We start from the raw sequence: 18,539 nt of genomic DNA, 5'->3' as shown, positions 1-18,539 counted from the left end.
ATTCCGTTGCGGAACTCCGCGCTGAGAGAATCTTCCAGCTGTAATTTTTAGTGACTTCAGTGACTTCATCCATCACTAACAGCGATTTCTCTCGGCGGACAAGACCCACATTTATCCACCAAAGCCAATTGCCCATTGCGCACTCTTATTGGCCGGCGATAAGCCGATAACGATATCCCTGCCAAAAAGTTTCGGCGCAAAGAAAAAGTTGCGACACGCATCACCAGCATCGTTGCGGAAGCAGCAACAAAAACTACGTCCTCCAATCAGATAATTCACAGCCTCAAAGATGGACAAGCGAAAAGACAAGAAGAAGAATGGCGGCGCAGCGCCCCAGGCGCGAATCACCGATGCGCGATTCGCCAGCTTCCAAACCGATCCTCGATTCCGGCTACCGTCGAAAAAGAACATGAAGACGACTGTCGACAAGCGATTCGCGGGCATGCTCAAGGACAATGACTTTACGGCCACCGCTCGAGTAGACAAATACGGACGCAAGATCAAGTCGGATTCTAAGAAGAAGGCCCTGGAAAGACTCTACCAGCTGGAAGACGAGGAGGAAGACGAAGAAGACGACTCCGATGAAGAAGAGGCCGACAAGCCAGCAAGGGGCAAGAAGGACGATGACGAAGACGATGAAGACGATGAAGACGAAGATGAGGAAGAAGAAGAAGAAGAAGAAGACGACTTTGAGGTTGACGATGATGAGGTTGAAAGAGAGCTACTGGCTGCTGGGAGACCTCGGAAATTCGACCCCGCGCGAGAGGGAGGCTTCTCCTCCTCCGAGGACTCAGATTCCGATGATGACTCCGAAGAAGACGAAGAGCTGGATCTTGCAACCGGCGGCGATATGCAGCGACTAGAGCGAGAGGAGATCCAGACCGGAGAAGTAACGAATCGGATAGCCATTGTCAACCTCGACTGGGACCACGTCAAATCAACGGATCTGATGGCCTTGTTCACCAGCTTTATTCCTACCAACGACCCTGGCAAAGTACTCAATGTTGCCGTATACCCAAGCGAATTTGGAAAAGAGCGTATGCAACAAGAAGAAATTGAAGGCCCACCTAGACAGCTCTTTAAGAAGGGAAAGAAGGACGTTGAGTCCGATGACGAGAGTGCGTCCGACAGCGAAGCCGAAGAGGCTGCTATCAAGAAGAAGTTGATTCAAGAGGGCGACGATCAAGATTTTGATAGCGATGCTTTGAGAGCATATCAGCTTGACAGGTTACGGTACTACTATGCCATCATGACCTGCTCAAGTAAAACCACTGCTCAGGCTATCTACGAAGCAACCGACGGAACCGAGTATCAGGCATCATCCAATTTCATCGATCTGCGGTTCGTCCCGGATGATGTTACGTTTGATGACGAGCCCAGAGATGAATGCAGCAAAGTTCCCGAATCATATAAACCCATCGAGTTCGTCACCAATGCGCTACAGAGTTCAAAGGTGAAGCTCACCTGGGACATGCACCCTGAAGAGATCAGCCGCAAAGAATCCATCAAGCGAGCCTTCAAGGGAAGCAGAGCAGAGATTGACGAGCAAGATCTAAAAGCTTACCTCGCTGGTGACAGCGACAGCGAAGATGACGACGACGAGGGAGATGCGGGCGAAGCAGCTGCTGACGATGAACCCAAGCTGACCAAGAAAGAATTGGCTCGGCAAAAGATGCGTGAGGCTCTTGGTCTCGCAGCTGAGCCAGAATCCAAAAAATCCAAGGATGCTCCTGTGGGCGAGATGGAAGTCACCTTCACCCCAGCTCTATCAGGCGAGAAAGCTAAGAAGGACGAAAAAGAAGAAACCACAATCGAGAAATACGCCCGTAAGGAACGCGAGAGGAAAGAGAAGAAGCGACAAGCCGCCAAGGCCAAACGTGAAGCTCTCAATGACGATGACAGCGAAGCTGACGATGACGTCCACGTCGTCACTGGTGGTGGTGAAGATGACGACGAAGATCTTGGCTTTAATGACCCCTTCTTCACCACTGAAGACCCAGCCCCTACATCCAAAACATCCATCCGCAAGGAAGAGCGCCGCAAGAAGCGCGAGGCCCGCGAAGCCGCCGAAGCTCGTGACGCCGAAGAAAAAGCCCATCTGTCCAAGGTTATGGCTGAGAACACCAACGACAACCAGGTGGACCACCTTGATCACTTCGACATGAACGAGATTCTGCGTGCGGAGAAGCAAAAGGGCAAGAAGGCCAAGTACCAGAAGAAGAGCAAAGACGCTGCGGGCCTGCAGTCGGACTTCAAGATGGATGTCAAGGATGACCGTTTCAAGGCTGTGTTTGATAGCCATGAGTTTGCCATTGATCCTTCGAATCCCAAGTTCAAGGCCACGGAGGGAATGAAGGAGCTGTTGGAGGAGGGCCGGAAGAAGAGGAAGATAGGTGGTGGTACCGATGAGGAGGAGAGACCGCGTCAAAAGAAGAGCAAGAAGGGAAGACGATGAACACTTACTGTTGGAAACGTGTATGAGGCGGATATCTTCGTCAAATAAAAGGGAGTTGGTTTCTGTCTATTAATTTTTGTATAATTCATCCTTGTTCGATCATGCCTATACAGAGTATATAGCCAATGATGAAAAGAACGCTGATTAAAATTCCATCCTCCATTGAAGCGTATTACTTATTGTAATGAATATATATAACAGCCATATGCTCCTTATGGTAACCTGCTGCCAACGCAGCCACAAAGAAAAGAAGAGTCCAAGCACACACATATTATACACGTTTTGACAATCTCCTCCTCTATAACTCTAATGGTATATTGTGTGTACGCGCAATTAGAATGAAGAACTGATTCACTCCGCATCATAGGGCTTCTGGCCGCTCCAGAAATGCATCTTGCCGTACGCGTGGACTTTGGGGTCACGCATAGCCTGACGACACTGCATGAAGAAGATTTCCATTTCTGCCTTTTCCCATCCGAGCATGGGGAAATGAATAGCTCCCACCGCTGGGAAGAAGTCTTCGCAGGCTGTGCGATAATACATACCAACGAGACGCTTAACCCTAGCAGGACAGAGTTAGTTAATCCGTGTCCAAGGAGAGGGAGATTGCATATGCGGATGTAGAAATAATAGGACACATAGAAAGCAACCAAATGAATGGAGGGCTTTACTTACTTGTCTTTCGGCCATGTGCCATAGGGGAGCTTGATATAATTGTGTTGGATGTTGACAAAGCCTGCCTCAGCCAAGTACTGCCTCCCAAAGACAGCGGCGTGGGCATTTGTACCAAATTTTGCAAACGCCTCAAGCATGTACTCAGTGAATTTCTTGAGAGGCCAGTCGTCTGGGATCGTGTTGTCGTCAGAGTGTACATCTCCATCAACGTCTTGTAGCTCGACCCAACCACCTGGCTTCATATGGCTATTTCTAGTCAGAAAGATTCTCTTGAGAGCAGAAATGGCGCTCCAGTGGGCCGGAGCTTACTCGTATGCTTGCTTGAGCAGACCAACGGGTGATTTCATGACGGGTATCATGTTGCGTAGGTGCACAAAGTCCCAGTTGTCACCGTTGAGCCAGTCTGCTTCGACATCGTCGACGAGAAATGTGACATTGGCAGGCACCCAGGTAGGTTGGATAGGACTCAAGTCGAGTCCTAGAACCTCAGCGCCTGGATATCTGTCGCCCACTACCCACTCATGTTACTGTTTGGTCTTATGCATTCTGCGACAGAAACTTGTATACACGAGGATATAATTCAGACAAACAGCGACGTAATGAAAGACTTACTCTCAATAGCCCATAATCCGGTGCCGGTACCAAGATCAATAATCTTCTGCGGATGGTCCCCGATCGGGGCGTAGAATAGCTTGCCGTCTGTGGCCTCCAGCATCATCGTGTGCAGCATGTCCTCGCGGTTCTGTTCCGCCTCATCATTAGGGATCGGGTATCTGCCGTGTCGGTAACGGTGATACCGTCGGCCATTGACATAACTATGGTCATAAATGCTGGATCCTAAAGACGTAGAGTCGGATTGGTCGTTGATGGACTCGGCATCATATTCACTAGGTGAAAATTCGCCATCCTCATCACTGCCACCAGGCTCGATGACGGCATTGCCGTGTAAGTGCCCCAGATTCTCCGCCTCAGGCTCTTCATCTATAAGCAAGCTGGTTAATTACCTTGCCCCAAAGCGTGGATACAACAGGTCTCATTCAAATAACATGGGTTTCACAGCTTGGCTCGTTGGTATGCAAGTGAGGTACACAACAATTGTTGGGCACGGACTCACCCCGCGATTATTGAGACATGAGTGGCTAAGCTACAAAACTGCTCACCTAAATTTCCAGCAGGGCTTGACTTGCCGACAGGGCTCGATCGAGGAGCAGGCCCAACCAGGGAATCACTCCGGCTGGATCTCTTGCTCCCTGTAGGGCTCCCCATGACATATTCTAGCGGCGTAGGACTGATTATGCGAACCGGATCGTAGCTGCGACGAAAAAGAAGGGTTCTGATTGATGACGATCACGCGATCTGAGAATGTGACAGGTAGTAGCGGGGATGGGTGATGGCAGCGAGGATGTGGGCGAATTGGCCATGAAAGCACCGGCCCAAATCGATGCGGCCAAGATCGCAATGCCAACAGTGCTTAGCAGTGCCGAAGGCAACGCCAAGAGCACAGGCCTCAACAAATGATCATGCAAATCAAAGTAGAGCCTATGGTCTGGGAGAGGGCGCGATGTGGAAGAGGGGAGGGAGACGGCTTATTCCTGGAGAGCTGAAGCCGGGGCTGCAAGTGTTGCTGGGTTTTGCGTCGCCTTACTGGATTGCTGTTGGTCAACCCTGCATGTAATATGCATATCGCATGCATCTGCGGTAGTAGAGAGGGCGCGTGGCCCTCTGGCAAAGGTCAGGATATACAGTTGCACGCGTGCACGTTGTTACACTCGCATGCGGAGTCGATGGCTATCTAGATCGGGGCGCCCAGGGGCTGTCAGGCAGCCTTTGGATCCGTCGCAGCTCATTGGGATAGTAACAAGGCAATAAGGGTACTATGTGCCTCTCAAAATTCATGGTGCGGGAGACCACGAGGCTGTGTTACAAGGGATGGAATGAGACATTTGCTCTCCTGGCGGATTAAACCGCTCAGCCGCATATCTCGCTTACTCAGATGGCTTCAATTCCAGTAACAGGATTGGATATCAGCATAAGCCTCTGCAAATAGTTTTCTCTTGGTTTCGTAACGCACATGGTTCTTGGAGTATTTAGTGGCATAAAGGAACGCTTCATTGTTCAACGCGAGAGTGTCCTTGTCGACTAATACCCGATTGACAAGCAGCAATGAATGTGACATCGCTCGATAGATCTCACTCTCTTTGGTGAATAAGAGGGACAGTTCATTTCGATTTGCGTCCACATGAGTCTTCCAATTCATGGAAACAGTAATTCTGCCAACAAATTATTAGCAGAGGAATTCAAGCCGCTCTGTGCCTACCTATGTACTTACATTCCCATCAATTTCCACCAGGCACTCCCCCAAGTCAATACTACATTACCCTGGACGTTGGATGCTCCTAGTATATCGCCGCTGTTGACTTAGAACAACTGGTAAACTGTTCGTGATATCTTTCTCTCTGGACGTGATTGCCGTATTTTGTCTAGTAGTCTGATGAGAGGATGGTGTCGTCAAATGCCAGCTCGAGTATCGCCATCTGGTCGTATGTATGCGTGTCTCTGATGATAGTTGTTTATCACGAATTTCTCATGAGAAAAAGAAAATAATATAAGTTCGAAAGGATAAAGGATTGCTCAAGAATGAGAAACTTATCGCGATATGATGACTAACGTACTGATCATAAAGGCAGGAAGGAGGGTGGCCGCTCCATCCCATGAGGAAGGAGAGTGACAAACCACCTTATTGCCCCATCCTGAGATACTTCAGATGCTTCATACGTAACCTACAACTCTCAAAGCTGCATCTACACGTGCAATCTTGAGCTAAATATTCAAAGCATCAACCAATTCGTCTGATTAATATTCTTGGTGGCCACCATTCACCAGGATTAAGAATTGGTGCAAGAGAATTGGCTCATGAAATGCTCACGGTGCTCCTCCAGCGATGTCCCAACATTTCTCGCTCATCTCCGAAAAAGCAACATGGAATATACAAGAAATTCAGCTATATAGGTATGTGTGCAATTCAGGAGCTCACGGCGTTCAAAGCAAGTTCTCAAGTGAATACTAACTGACGGTGCGAGAAAGGGGCTGTGGCCATTTGAACTTCCCGAGAACATCCACTTGCGCGGCCATGTTGGTTACCCTATCCGTTCGCCATCAACTTCGACTAACCGTTGATGGGTAGCAATGAATCAGATTGCTCTTCGTTGATGGAGGACTATTTGAACTTCCAAACGGAAGACTGTGCAACTCTTTTCATCCAAGCTTCCCGTGTCTTAGATTGCAATAGTAATAGTCATTCTGGGATGTGCTCATCCCAGTTTGATGGACAACGGCCGTTCCACCCCTGGATTTGCCGCGCATGCAACAACTTTTGTCGACCAACAATGCCACCTTATGAAGTGTCAACTAATAACAGTACTCACTTTATGTTAATACATCAGCGTGAGCATGGGGACGAATCCCGTCTACTTCTGTGAGAGCATTGACATCATGTTTGCATATTCAATACCGGGTGAAGCCAATTGCGGCTTCTTTCTGCTGCCTGATAGAGACACGTTTATAAGAGCATGCCTCCGCGACAGGTACAGTCTTATTCAGATTGAGGATGTGAGAGCATTCGCATCGATACAACACATGCGCAACCGTATATCCATCAGTTCAGGAAGTCCTGCCAAGGCTCCAAGATACTAATGTGTTGGCAGCTCACAGTGGTCCAATAAACGAGCTTTGGTGAGGCTTTGCGCTAGTCCAGCATTATGTCGTCGCCTGTCACACAAGACATGCAGTATCACACGCAAAGCCTCCCTTGCCTCGACTCTGCTGGCGTCAAATGACGACCATATCCAATCAATGGCTTTTCTGGAGCGACTAAGCCTGAGACAGTTGCCATCTAAATTGCATATGAAGTCTGAGGTCGAGATGATAACTGATATATCTGACTGTCCTCGCAATGGTAACTCTTTTCTACTCAGAAGCTTGCAGGCGGGCTGCATGAGCACGGATCACACTTTTCTTTTCGTCTTTAGTGTTGATTAACACTGCCTTTTCCGGTGAGCATTCGTTTGACTGAGTATCCGTGCGCGCCACGTTGGTAGCGAGGCGGATAGTGTTGGTTCGTCATTGTCCTGGGAGCTAATTAACCTTGCGAATTAGAGATCACCGGGACTCTGGAGGTTGTGATATGTGTGCGCTCTGCTAAATTGTTATTAGCAGGGGAGCGGGGAAATGCGGATATCAGTACTCATACGTACGAAGTTAGATGCTTGTGCAGCTGAGATTCTTTCCGTCTCGCCCCCAATGCGATCTGTCACGAAGCGGTTGACCTTTTTTTTTTTTTTCTTCTTCTTCCGTCATGCAAGCTGTCGGAACCATGACAGAAACAGGAACGGCTTTTCTTTTTCCTGCGAAGGCATCCCGCATACCGCTCTATCACAACGCCACAGCTCACATTTCATTTTCTTTCAGTGGCGTCGATCTTTAAACGATGGGGCAGCTTGTGAAAAGTACGCTCACCACTACCCCGGACGAATGGGATATTTGTCCGTCAAATGCCGAGTTTTCTGTGGGTTAGGTGGAAAGGATCATACAAGAGGACCCTCAACTAATGCTATTATGGAGAAATCGCGTTACGATGTTGTTGAGTACGTCTGGAGCGACAATCGACTCGCATGACGGTGTAATGCAGAGTCAGATTCTTCTCTGCCCACAATCTCATGGCCTGCATCCACCATGCCCAGCGCAGCTGTGCCTTGACCAGGGGCTCGCGTGCGGAAGTGATGACCACTAGAGGGCATGGGTCATTGCTTTGGACTGAGTGAGTTGAATGGAGACAAGAACGCCTCCCCAGACCGTCTCCGCTGCACACCAGCTCGGCAACTCTGGTCGGCCGTTCGCATCGGCCGCAACGATGTCCAAGCTACAGGCATATCAAACCTACAGGCAGTGCTTTAGATCAACAAAGATCGGGCTCTCCAGCAACTACCAGCCAATTAAACTGTAATGAGAGAGAGCATCGGGCCCTGCTCGCTCATCTGAGTAGTGGAGTGGACGAGCAACGATTGGCCCTACGATATCTGATTGAGCACCACAAGGAGCTGCAAGCTGCAAGGGCGATGCTGCGTTGCATTAAAGGGAGAAGGATGACACAAGGTAAACAAGAGCATCGCATACACTTGCCCTGGTTGTCGGTGAAAGACAAACTTGAATCAAGATGCTGCAAATCATCACGTACTCTCTACGGGGATACAGCATGATTCTCATGCAAGTAGCCGATTATCTGCCCGAATTGATGACTGATCCGAAGAGAAGGAGAAGGGAAGAGGCTTGCTCTCATTGCGCCTAAACGCATATACAAACGGGCACACAGTGATGCTAGTGTCGACGTACGGGCGCGGTGACGAGCTAATACGAGTGAGGCTGAACGGACCCTGTCAGACAATCTCCACAGTGGCCAGGAGAACGATCGATGTCATTTACTACTGTCCATCACGTCCTGATCAATCAAAGGAGATCAACCTTATCGCAAACAGACAGGCTGCGAGAGAGGCCAGTGTCACGACATACACGGCATGGCTAGCTCACCCTGTTCAACTTGAGCTGGATCATGGTTGGCTTGGCAGACACACGGCCCGCCTTGTCGCACTGCGGCCATGGCTCTTCCTTGGTGGCTCAAAGCTTTTCACACCTGCGCTAAGGCGAACATATCCTTGCTAGTCGCCATTGCAGGGCCTCTTACAAGCCAGGTACGGAGTATTTTGCTCTTGGTTTAACCGGATCTGGTTCTCAGATCCCGACGACTCCTGGCCTCCCATGAGTGTTTGCCCCAGCTTTCATATGTTTCCATGGAGCACGCTAGGATTGGCCGCTCAAAGCCGTCTGGACGATCAGAAAGTTAGACAGCCACCTTGCAGAGTATGCCGCCTTCGCTAGGAAATAAGCTGGCTGGTACCTCGTCTATCATGTGGGAATAAACGTTACCGGACGAGCGTGGGCGCCGTAACGTGGCGGAGAGAGCATGAGAAAGCATCAAACCAGCCTGGGATACCACCCCTGTGTGTCTCAGTGTTTCCACAGCTGGTGGCTGGCTGATCGATATCTTGGACGTTTTGAGTAGCGAAGAGCAAGCACATCGGCCCGGGATGACCTGAGTCAACAAGAAGAGCGTACAATGATTTGACTGAGTGGGAAGCTGCCGCCAATCATGATTGCAACTGGCCATATCGCCTCATCAGAGACACGCATACGCAGTGTAAGGGCCGGCAAAAAGAAGAGTCAAACGCAAGGAGCAACTCTGTAACTGTGCGCTGAGACTCTCCCTCGGAAGTGCGTTGGCTTTATGCGGAACCCTTGCAAAGGGAGCCGCTTTTACTCGGCATGGGAGGTGTTGAAGGCGGTACTACGCCTCTCTAATTTTCTAAGGTTCTTTCACTCGTTTCTTTTTCTTCCTTGTTCCTCTGGTTGGACAAGGCAAACTTCCCTCCTTTTCTCTCTTCTAGACGCTATACCCCGTTCCCATCATGATCGACAAAAACGTGTGAAATGGCGTTGGTTAGCCGCGATTAGTTCGAGAAGGTCTTATCCCACACGTGTCGGAAGCCTTCCTGGAACCCAGAGACACAACCGCCCTGAACTTGTGCCCAGCAACCCTTCTTCTTATTTATGACTTACTCCTCCACCGTCCACGAGGTTTCGATGTCGCCCTTGAGTCGATAGCCCTCGACACCAAGTACTTAATCCGTTGGCTTCCCTTTTGACACAGGCTTTCGTGTTGGACGGCCGTCCATTCTTTTGCCCTTAACATCAATTACACTTTTGACTCTTCAAGCTTCTCTTTTTTCCTAGTATTTATCGATTTTTTGTTTCATATTCTTGCTATTTATGTCTCTACTATAATCACTTCAACATACAAAGCTTATAGCAATGGGCTCCGAGTTTGGCATTGCCGAGGATACCAAGCCTGAGCTTCGGCTCGGAGCGGTGGGTATCTTTTACATTTCCTTCGCGTCAATATGGACCGTTATCCTCCTTTGTGGCATGACTTTCCTCTGGGTTCGTCGCGATATGCCCATCCTACGAATCAGAGGCCTGCCACTATCCTTTGCAGCAATAAGTTTCATGCATCTCTACTGGCTTGCCGTACAGCTCGGCTACTGGTATGGTGCGTTGATGCCCGAACTTGCTGAGTTTTGGATCATGGGCATCTGGTTTCCTTTTGGAATTGCCCTGTTTCACGCCTCCAATAGCAGGTTTCTCTATGTCGCCGATGCCCAGAGGAAGTTCATCAGGTCCGAAACTCCATCTATAGTTATTGACCGGAGGAGTTTGCTGGGTCGATGGCGATCGATAGATTACAACCGCCGGACTCTTATTCTAGTATTTATCGGCATGGGTTTTCAGGTGAGTTGGCATTTATTCTCATCTCTACATTTTGAAGGGTGTTGATCGGCTGACTTTCCCTTTAGCTCCTCCTGACGGTTATCACCTTCCTCATCTCCCGCAAGTTCCACGACTCGTTTGGTATTGCTGGCACTGAAGTCCATGGCAACTTCATGCAGCGAAAAGTTGCTCAAGGTCGTGGTTGGGAATGGTTAGTTTTATACAATTGTCACCGCGTTTATATCCATAAGTTAACCATCTCTTAGGTGGCCCTCAATCTTCTGGCAAATGTTTTGGGCATGGATCTTTGCGCCCTATATTCTCTTCCGTGCGCGTAACCTTCGCGACACTCAAGGATGGAGGTTCCAGACTATCGCCTGCTGTCTCTCCAAGTAAGCCGCCTTGCAGCACATTGTCTACTTGTTGCTAACGTTCCAATAGTCTTCACTCTGCACCAATGTGGCTTATTGCCCTGTATGTTCCCGGGATGCAGCCTGTCAACAACTACTTTATTCCTCCGCAATGGTAAGCTGCAGTTCTTAGCAAACAAGTCTTGATGTATATCTAACTCTGACAATGCAGGATCGCTGTTTCCATCATGCTGCTCGAAATTTTTACCGTCTTTGTACCTATTATCGAAGTCTGGAAGCACAACGCCCTGACTCAAGAAACTCTCAACTCTATTGCACGCTGGGAGTCGCAAAAGAAGGGCTTCTCTGGAGGAGACAAGTCCATCAACTCAGATTCGACTAGGTCCTCGTGGGGAGGACGAATGGGAAGAGCGTCTTCTGTTCACACCAATAGCTCCGGCGGAAGCATCCTGACCATGGAGGCCCTCGAACACACACTTTCTAAAAACCCCGAACCGTTGCAGCAATTCTCTGCTCTCCGAGATTTCTCCGGAGAGAACATTGCTTTCCTTACGAGCGTCAGGGAATGGAAGGCTCTCTATTTCTCCGCCGTTAAAGAATTGGAGAAAGATGACGGCGCTGTGAAGGAGCTGCCTCGGGAGTGCTTTGAGAGCGCCCTCAAGATCTACGTCGACTTTATCAGTGCGACTCATGCCGAGTTCCAGATCAACCTCTCTTCTACAGACTTCAAGAGCCTTCAGGTCGTCTTTGAGCACGCCGCGAACGTCATCTGTGGCAGTGAACGCAGCAATCCCGACCCTTGCACGCCCTTTGACGACATCCCCCACCGGACGGACTCTGAGAGCACTCTTAACATTGTCCGCTACTGGGGTGAAGTTCCCGCTGAGTTCAATGAGCATGTGTTTGATGATGCGGAGATGAGCATCAAGTATCTGGTCTTGACAAATACGTGGCCCAAGTTTATCAAGGAGAGACGCTCTTTTGACATGGCCAGCACTGTTGAGACTGGCACTAACTAAACAAACTAAAAAGAAAAAAAAAAGGTCAATCTTCGTTCTGAGATCATATATCCTATTCTTTTAGGTGAAAATAATTATTATTGTAGGACAGGTATATGGGCTGGGAATGGTTTTTTTTGGGGGTATGCAAGCAAGAACATTTGTTGTATCTCATTACACGATCTCCTCATGACGGGCGCTGTAGCTGTGATTTTCTTTCTCGATGGATTGCGGGTATGACTTGGAGGGGGGCTAATCTGTGAATTGATGATGGAGCTACGAATTCCCCTAAAATTAAGAATAATATTTGTGGATTTACGGATGTTGTAGTTTCCGAATTACCGCTGCCGCTATTCAAGGCCGATTCAGAGCTGAATGTCCGATGATCTTGACTGTTTGGAGACTAGAATTGTCCTTTGGGCAGATAGGCGCAGGGACAAGCATCTCACCATTTCGCTTGTCGCATTGAGTGGAGATGGAGATCTGCCTATACGAACTATGGCCTGCTATATAATCAAATAATGTATGGCCTGCCCTGAGGACTCCGTATATGCGCATGGGTTGATTGGATGCTCGTATATCTGGTTGCCGCGTTAATGCGCCTGACCAGGTAGGTAGCTAGTCATGTATTAATAGGAACATCGATTTCGCCGATCAAGAGGGAAAATCTCGCGATATGTGATGAATCGGCGCATCGTAGAGATCGTAGATGTGCCTGCGATCGAAGATTACGAGATTGGTCGCTTGTGGTGTTTTGTTTGATGGTGGTAGCGAGATGAAGTTTGATCTTTGCCTACGTCGGCCTTGTGTGCAAACAAGATGGTTTATAAAGCTGCTGTGGACTTGCTACACCCCCCCCCCCCCCCCCCCTTTTTTTTTTTTTTTCTGTTCATTTTTAAAAGAGAGGACATAGAAATGATCGCCATTTATTGCGATATGTGTTTCTATCCTGCGTGTGTGTGTGTACTTACTCATTTTGCAGTCCCGCATACATATACTGTCCACCACTTGGCCGGGGTGTCGGACTTAAGCTACCGGCCTTGTTCAGATAGGAGCCACGACTGGTGGTGAGATGATTAGAGAAAACCAGATGGGTCGGTCAGTGTCCTTAAAATAAGTACATCAGGGACAATTGAGCGGCTTGGGAAATTGGCGATCATGCCGCTACAGGAAAAATATAAGGCCAAGGAAGCACGTCTAGCAGACCTCGGTACAAGTCCAATACACTGCGCATGTCCAATTCAAGAATGATGCTGTCGGGATACACGAAGAAGAATCCCGACGAGGAATTGATCTTTTGACCGAAACATCGTCCATTATTGGAACGTTTCGAGACTTGTTTCAAGGTCTTCCGACTCAGCCGGCGGTGACACTCTGTGATGCAACACACCGTTGCTACCGACTATCTAGGAACGGAAATTCTACATCAACTTCTCCGATGCCCTACCATCCATAAAGTTGTCGTTTTGGTCAGTGCAGACAATGTAAGGCTTGGGCTCGATCGCGTTAAAAGGAGAGCTCACCTAGCTGGATGGTGGCATCCTGACGACGAGCAAAAGGTACAAGTATGGCAGGGAAATTTGGCTGCAGAGAGTTTCGGCTTAGATAAAGATCAGCGGCTTCCGCCTTTGCGAAAAATCCAGCAGCGATGCAAAAGTCGACGCCATCAATCCACAATGGAGCTGCTGTGAACTGGGTTGCCAGTTATAGTGATCTGCACAAGACTAACATTGATTCCGCGGTACAACTACCTAAAATTGCCATTGAATCTACGGCGTTTCCCAAGTACCTATGTTGACATCTCTGGGGGGCTGAAGAAGAGAGCATCTGAAACGCAGGAAGAGTTTGCAGCCAAAATTGCTGAGTTGGGCTGGATATTTCCAAAACAAAATGTGTTGCCGAGAGCGTAATCCGCGAAATTGCTCCAAGATTGCCGGCAGTTCAGAACCGCATATCGGTTGTTAAACCAGGCCTGAACATCGGAACAGCAGCTTCAGGAGCCGCCAATACTGATGATGTCCTTTGGAGGGCAGTGGCAACAGAAGCTGGTATAGGGTTAGCCCTTTTGTCGATATAGTAGATGGGACTAACCTCGAGAAATGTTGGGAAATAGTCAATGCCTGCTCTGGAGTCCCATGGATTGAATGGCCCGGAGTTGTAGGGCACACATAACGGAAGTGGGCCATGGTCAGCTCATCTAATGTGGGCCATGAAAGAACTATCTCGACCATAGAAAATGGTGTATTGAGGTTCCATTGAGTGCCAAAGACTCTAACAGCTTAAACATTACAGTAAAAATAGGCCCCTATATGATTATCTATTAATAATCTAGGTTTGAGGGAAAAGTCCTAACGGACTTTATTTTAATAATTAGGTTGCTAACATTCAATGGCACCTTCCCAAAGTTGCCAGCTGCTGACTTGACTATGCTGATTCAAATGCAAGGTAAATCCGACATGCAAAATCAGGCAGACATTTTTAAGTATCAGACCGCTCTTTACAGTTGAACCTGTTAGGCAGCAAAGCGTTATTGGCACTTGCGGCCGTTCCTTGTATATTGTCTAAAAAATTTCACACAGCTTGATATAGTTACTTTGCTAGGACTAAGGGTAGTTATCTAACAAGACTTTGACAAAGAGAAGCATAATGAAATTCACTGTAAAATTCGATATTGAATGTAATAAGCAGCGGATACCCCGGTCGAACGTTGTTTAGTGAGCGGATCTAAACGCATGTTGCTATAGAAGTGCTATAACTTGAATCACAAATGCTATTATGTTCACCCTTTGTAATATGTTTTTTAACTACATGTACGTAATGTGCCCGATGGTGACATTATAGTACATAATCGCCTTAGATGCATGCTGTGCGGACTCCGGGCTAATTAGTCTAGCCGTTATATTAAGGCCTAATAAGCTAGTCAAAATAAGGCAAGAAGAATCGTAATAATCCGCATACCAGCTCTCCTCAGCAAAGGAAGGGACGGGAATTAGACATATCACATTGGAAACTGAAAACAGCGGGCGCCAGGGTTGTACTGCAGAATTACCCGACGTATAATGATCCCGAATTTGAATACTTTGTAAGATTGATTTATTCATATAAATGAAGTTTCCGGGAGCACCCCACAAAAGTCAAGGACATTGAGACTTTGACATTTAGGAACTCCTTAACCAAAAGCCTCAAGCTTAATGCTCAACCTCCGTGGCAAGAGGCAAATAAAACTTGTAGTATTCCATTAATATATTGAGCTATGTTTCAAAAGCCACCTAGCTTTCGGAATGGAAATTTAGAATATGTATATACCAGCTGATCGACAGATCGGCAGATAGAAATAGGCAACTCAAAAACCACTGCATAATGAAATCCCTACATTATTATACTCCTAGGGCCCAATCTGGCAGCTAGCTATTGCTTTCGCTCTGGAAACGCCTGGTAAGCCGCATTAGTGGTCTCATTGACCGCATATTCTAAGACACTCGTATGAGGCGAGTCAGCCCAAAGTCCGAGGCTATAGCTCACTGACTTTGCGAGAAACTCACGATTGCCTCTACCGATGCCGCTGTTGCCACCAACACAGCAAAAACCAAGTACTACCAAGAGTATACTAAACACAGCTCCGCTTTCCACTATTGCTTGTCATGCTTATTCAATTTCAGGTTCCTATGCATCGAGGGTCAGCGGTTAGCGGCAGGGGTTTACTTTACAAGGGCGCAGCCTCAGAAGTAGATGGGGGCTGGAGAGCAAGAGCTTTAGTATAAAGACCGCGTGAAGAGACACTATTTCACAACTATCAAGACACCTCTTCCTATCGTCCAAACATCAAGAGCGCCTTTTGGATACTCCAAAGATGCGTTTGGCCGCCCTCGCCCTCGCCCTGCTTGACTTGGCTCTGCAGGCTCGAGCTCAAGCAGTCTTTGCTCATGTCATTGTACGCATTGAACTCTTCTAACACGTTACTTTGCATTGCTAACTGGTCCAGGTTGGAAATACGTATGCATACACTCAGGCTGATTGGGCGTCGGACATCAGGGCCGCAGCCGCCGCAGGCATCGACGGTTTTGCTTTGGACATCGGATTCCAAGATACTGTATCTGGAACGAAGCCGGTAATCGGGGCGCTGAACAATGCGTACAACGCCGCCGATGCAGCTGGTTTCAAGCTCTTCATCTCCTTTGACTACTTAGCTCAGGGCCCGTGGGACGCAGCCGACGTCGTCAATGTCCTCAACACATATAATTCGCATCCCAGCGCATTTAAGTGGCAAAACACTGGCAAGCCTGTGGCCTCCACCTTCGAGGGTCCGGGCAATGCAGGAGACTGGGTCGGCATTAAACAGCAGACAAATGTTTTCTTCATTCCTGACTACTCAAGTCAAGGACCCCAGGGAGCTGCTGCCCTCCCCGCCGTGGATGGACTCTTCTCGTAAGTAACCCTTGGGAGCAAAGAAGCGAGAAGAATGGATTCTAATGTTTCACAGCTTTGCTGCCTGGCCCAACGGCCCCAATGACATTACAATCGATGCGGATCAACAATACGTCCAGGCCCTTAACGGTAGACCTTACATGTCAGTATTCCCACATCTAGTTGATGTCTTCTATGAGCTCACAAGTATGTAGGATGCCTGTCTCGCCATGGTTTTACACGAATCTTCCAGCCTTCAACAAGAACTGGCTATGGAGGGGCGATGACTTGTGGCACCAGCGATGGCAACAGGTCTTGCAAATCAACCCTCCTCTGGTCGAGATCCTGACTTGGAACGACTACGGCGAGAGTCACTACGTGGGACCATTGCCTCCCGCGGCTATCCAGAACCAGTCGCTGCCCACCGGCTCTTGGTACGTGGAGAACATTCCTCACAACGCATGGTTGAACGACTTGCCCTATTATATTGCCCAATATAAGAAGCAAGCACTGCCCAACGAGAACCACGTTACCATCTGGTACCGCCTCAACCCTGGAACCGCTTGCTCTGCCGATGGAACCCCTTGCAACACCGTCACTCAAGGCCAGACTCAGTTCGCACCGCAACAGTGTGACGTTGACGCCATCTACTTCACTGCCTTTGTGCCGTCGTCTGCTACCGCTACCGTCCACGTCACCATTGGTAACAACGCGCCCGTCACCGTTACCGCCCCTGCTCCTGGCATCTTCCACTCTAGCGTTCCGTTCAACGGCCAGACCGGCACCGTTGTGATCTCGGTAACTGCATCGGGAATTAACCAGATTGGACCGGTTACATGCCCAGCCATCACAACTGCCTGCAACAATGGCAATGTGAACTGGAACGCGTGGGTCGGTGGTTCTTAAATACATGTATATAAGAATTGCAAAAGAGTCCGCCTCCCAACGTCGCTCTTGAATAACAAATTGTTCTTTTGAGGAGCTACTAACGTAAGCCGTCGGAGTACTTTAGCTTTAGATCTTCTATAGGACAATCTAAAATTGTATATAAAAACTTCTAAATGCTATGTCTTCCTAACACTAACGTTGCAGTTACGTGCTCCTTGAATGGATAAGTCGTGGAAGGTAGCCAATTGGCAAGGCTTGCAATAGATACGTCGGTACCCGATAGCCTCAAAACCTGACGGTACCCAATCCATGCCCTTCATTCTTCGAACAGTACTAATGAAGACTTCTTAAATCGACACACGTGAAGATAATTTTAAAAACTCACTAAAGAAGAGTGAACTGAATTACCATGTCTATACGAACAATCCCGACGTATCATTCAGCTCCAAATTTCTCCATACCACCGCCCGATGCTAACGGGCCACTACAGCTCGGAACGCTCCTTGCTGACCCAAGCGACCCTATTCCGCTGAATCCTATCGATCGGATCCCAGTCCAAGACGATGAAATATTTCGATCCCGCCTTGTCGGGTTTCGAACAACAACGAAACGTCAAAGTAACGGAGAGCTAGGCATCTTCGCGAAGCTGCTGGGACTAGATGGGGTCGGCGGCGAGCTCAGCGTCAGCGGAGCCCGATCCAAAGAAGAGCTCCTCTCCGTAGCCCGTCTGGACACCGAATTCTTCATCCCGTCTCTCGAATACACCAAGCTCGCAATCGAGGCTCCTGCCGTACGGGCCTTCCGTAAGGCCTCCCGCGATCGACTGCCGCTGTTTCTGGTCACCGGCATCAAGATAGCCCGTGGCGCATCGGCGTCAGTGCTGCGGGGGCGAGCTTTCGGCGGAGGCGTGGAGGCCGGGATGCCGGACTTGGTCACCGGCGTCGTCGAGCTCGGGGCCTTGGCTCGGGGTGAAAGAAACGTAGAGAGTGAAGTAGGTTTCGAAGATGCGTCGGATTTTGTGTTGGCTTATCGGGTATCGCGGGTGAAGAAGAACAAAGACGAAGTAAAAGCGCAGGTGTATACCCGAGGCGCTACAATGGTTTCCGATGATGTGCAGGAAGTGGTCGATAGGGACGATGGAGAGCTGGAGGTTATCCATGACTTTGCCTCGGAAATCATGGAGACAGACGAAATATTGCTTGACGAGACAGGCATGGCCGACCATGAACCTTGCAGATGGGTATTGCACCAAATGTAGGGGCGGTCCATACCCTTCGAACAACGGTGACGAAGGTGGAACCTCGTCTATAAGAACGCCGGCAGATGGGGATTTGATGTTTAAATTACGGTACTCTTTCTGATTATATAATT

General features: G+C 48.7%; 6 protein-coding genes across 6 annotated transcripts; 5 read left to right on the top strand and 1 right to left on the bottom strand.

The window, feature by feature from the left end:
• Positions 1 to 289: 289 nt before the first annotated feature.
• On the top strand, positions 290 to 2,455 carry M431DRAFT_91748 (hypothetical protein; the record flags this gene model as incomplete). The annotated part of the gene is made up of 1 exon (XM_024924294.1): positions 290 to 2,455. One exon carries the CDS (start codon positions 290 to 292, stop codon positions 2,453 to 2,455), a length of 2,166 nt encoding a protein of 721 aa, XP_024772002.1.
• A 351-nt stretch (positions 2,456 to 2,806) lies between these two features.
• Positions 2,807 to 4,396, bottom strand: M431DRAFT_91431 (hypothetical protein; the record flags this gene model as incomplete). The annotated part of the gene is made up of 5 exons (XM_024924262.1): positions 2,807 to 3,017; positions 3,131 to 3,376; positions 3,440 to 3,641; positions 3,743 to 4,105; positions 4,291 to 4,396. 5 exons carry the CDS (start codon positions 4,394 to 4,396, stop codon positions 2,807 to 2,809), a joined length of 1,128 nt encoding a protein of 375 aa, XP_024772001.1.
• Positions 4,397 to 9,923: 5,527 nt separating this feature from the next.
• On the top strand, positions 9,924 to 12,064 carry M431DRAFT_215659 (hypothetical protein). The gene is made up of 5 exons (XM_024913508.1): positions 9,924 to 10,528; positions 10,594 to 10,718; positions 10,774 to 10,899; positions 10,949 to 11,032; positions 11,090 to 12,064. The coding sequence occupies exons 1-5, from the start codon at positions 10,052 to 10,054 to the stop codon at positions 11,895 to 11,897; spliced, it is 1,620 nt and encodes a 539-aa protein (XP_024772000.1). The 5' UTR covers positions 9,924 to 10,051; the 3' UTR covers positions 11,898 to 12,064.
• A 1,037-nt stretch (positions 12,065 to 13,101) lies between these two features.
• M431DRAFT_215641 (hypothetical protein) lies at positions 13,102 to 13,702 on the top strand. The gene has a single exon (XM_024913506.1). The coding sequence runs from the start codon at positions 13,256 to 13,258 to the stop codon at positions 13,565 to 13,567; it is 312 nt and encodes a 103-aa protein (XP_024771999.1). The 5' UTR covers positions 13,102 to 13,255; the 3' UTR covers positions 13,568 to 13,702.
• Positions 13,703 to 15,726: 2,024 nt separating this feature from the next.
• On the top strand, positions 15,727 to 17,186 carry M431DRAFT_497624 (glycoside hydrolase family 71 protein; the record flags this gene model as incomplete). The annotated part of the gene is made up of 4 exons (XM_024917621.1): positions 15,727 to 15,807; positions 15,859 to 16,301; positions 16,357 to 16,443; positions 16,496 to 17,186. The coding sequence occupies 4 exons, from the start codon at positions 15,727 to 15,729 to the stop codon at positions 17,184 to 17,186; spliced, it is 1,302 nt and encodes a 433-aa protein (XP_024771998.1).
• Positions 17,187 to 17,524: 338 nt separating this feature from the next.
• Positions 17,525 to 18,527, top strand: M431DRAFT_510501 (hypothetical protein). The gene has a single exon (XM_024919491.1). It carries the CDS (start codon positions 17,578 to 17,580, stop codon positions 18,424 to 18,426), a length of 849 nt encoding a protein of 282 aa, XP_024771997.1. The 5' UTR covers positions 17,525 to 17,577; the 3' UTR covers positions 18,427 to 18,527.
• The last annotated feature ends 12 nt before the right edge of the window (positions 18,528 to 18,539 follow it).

This window comes from Trichoderma harzianum (genome assembly GCF_003025095.1).
Source record: "Trichoderma harzianum CBS 226.95 unplaced genomic scaffold M431scaffold_10, whole genome shotgun sequence".
Classification (NCBI taxonomy): Eukaryota; Fungi; Ascomycota; class Sordariomycetes; order Hypocreales; family Hypocreaceae; genus Trichoderma; species Trichoderma harzianum.
The sequence above is the reverse complement of the archived record's forward strand: the minus strand, read 5'-3'. Positions and strand labels throughout refer to the sequence as shown.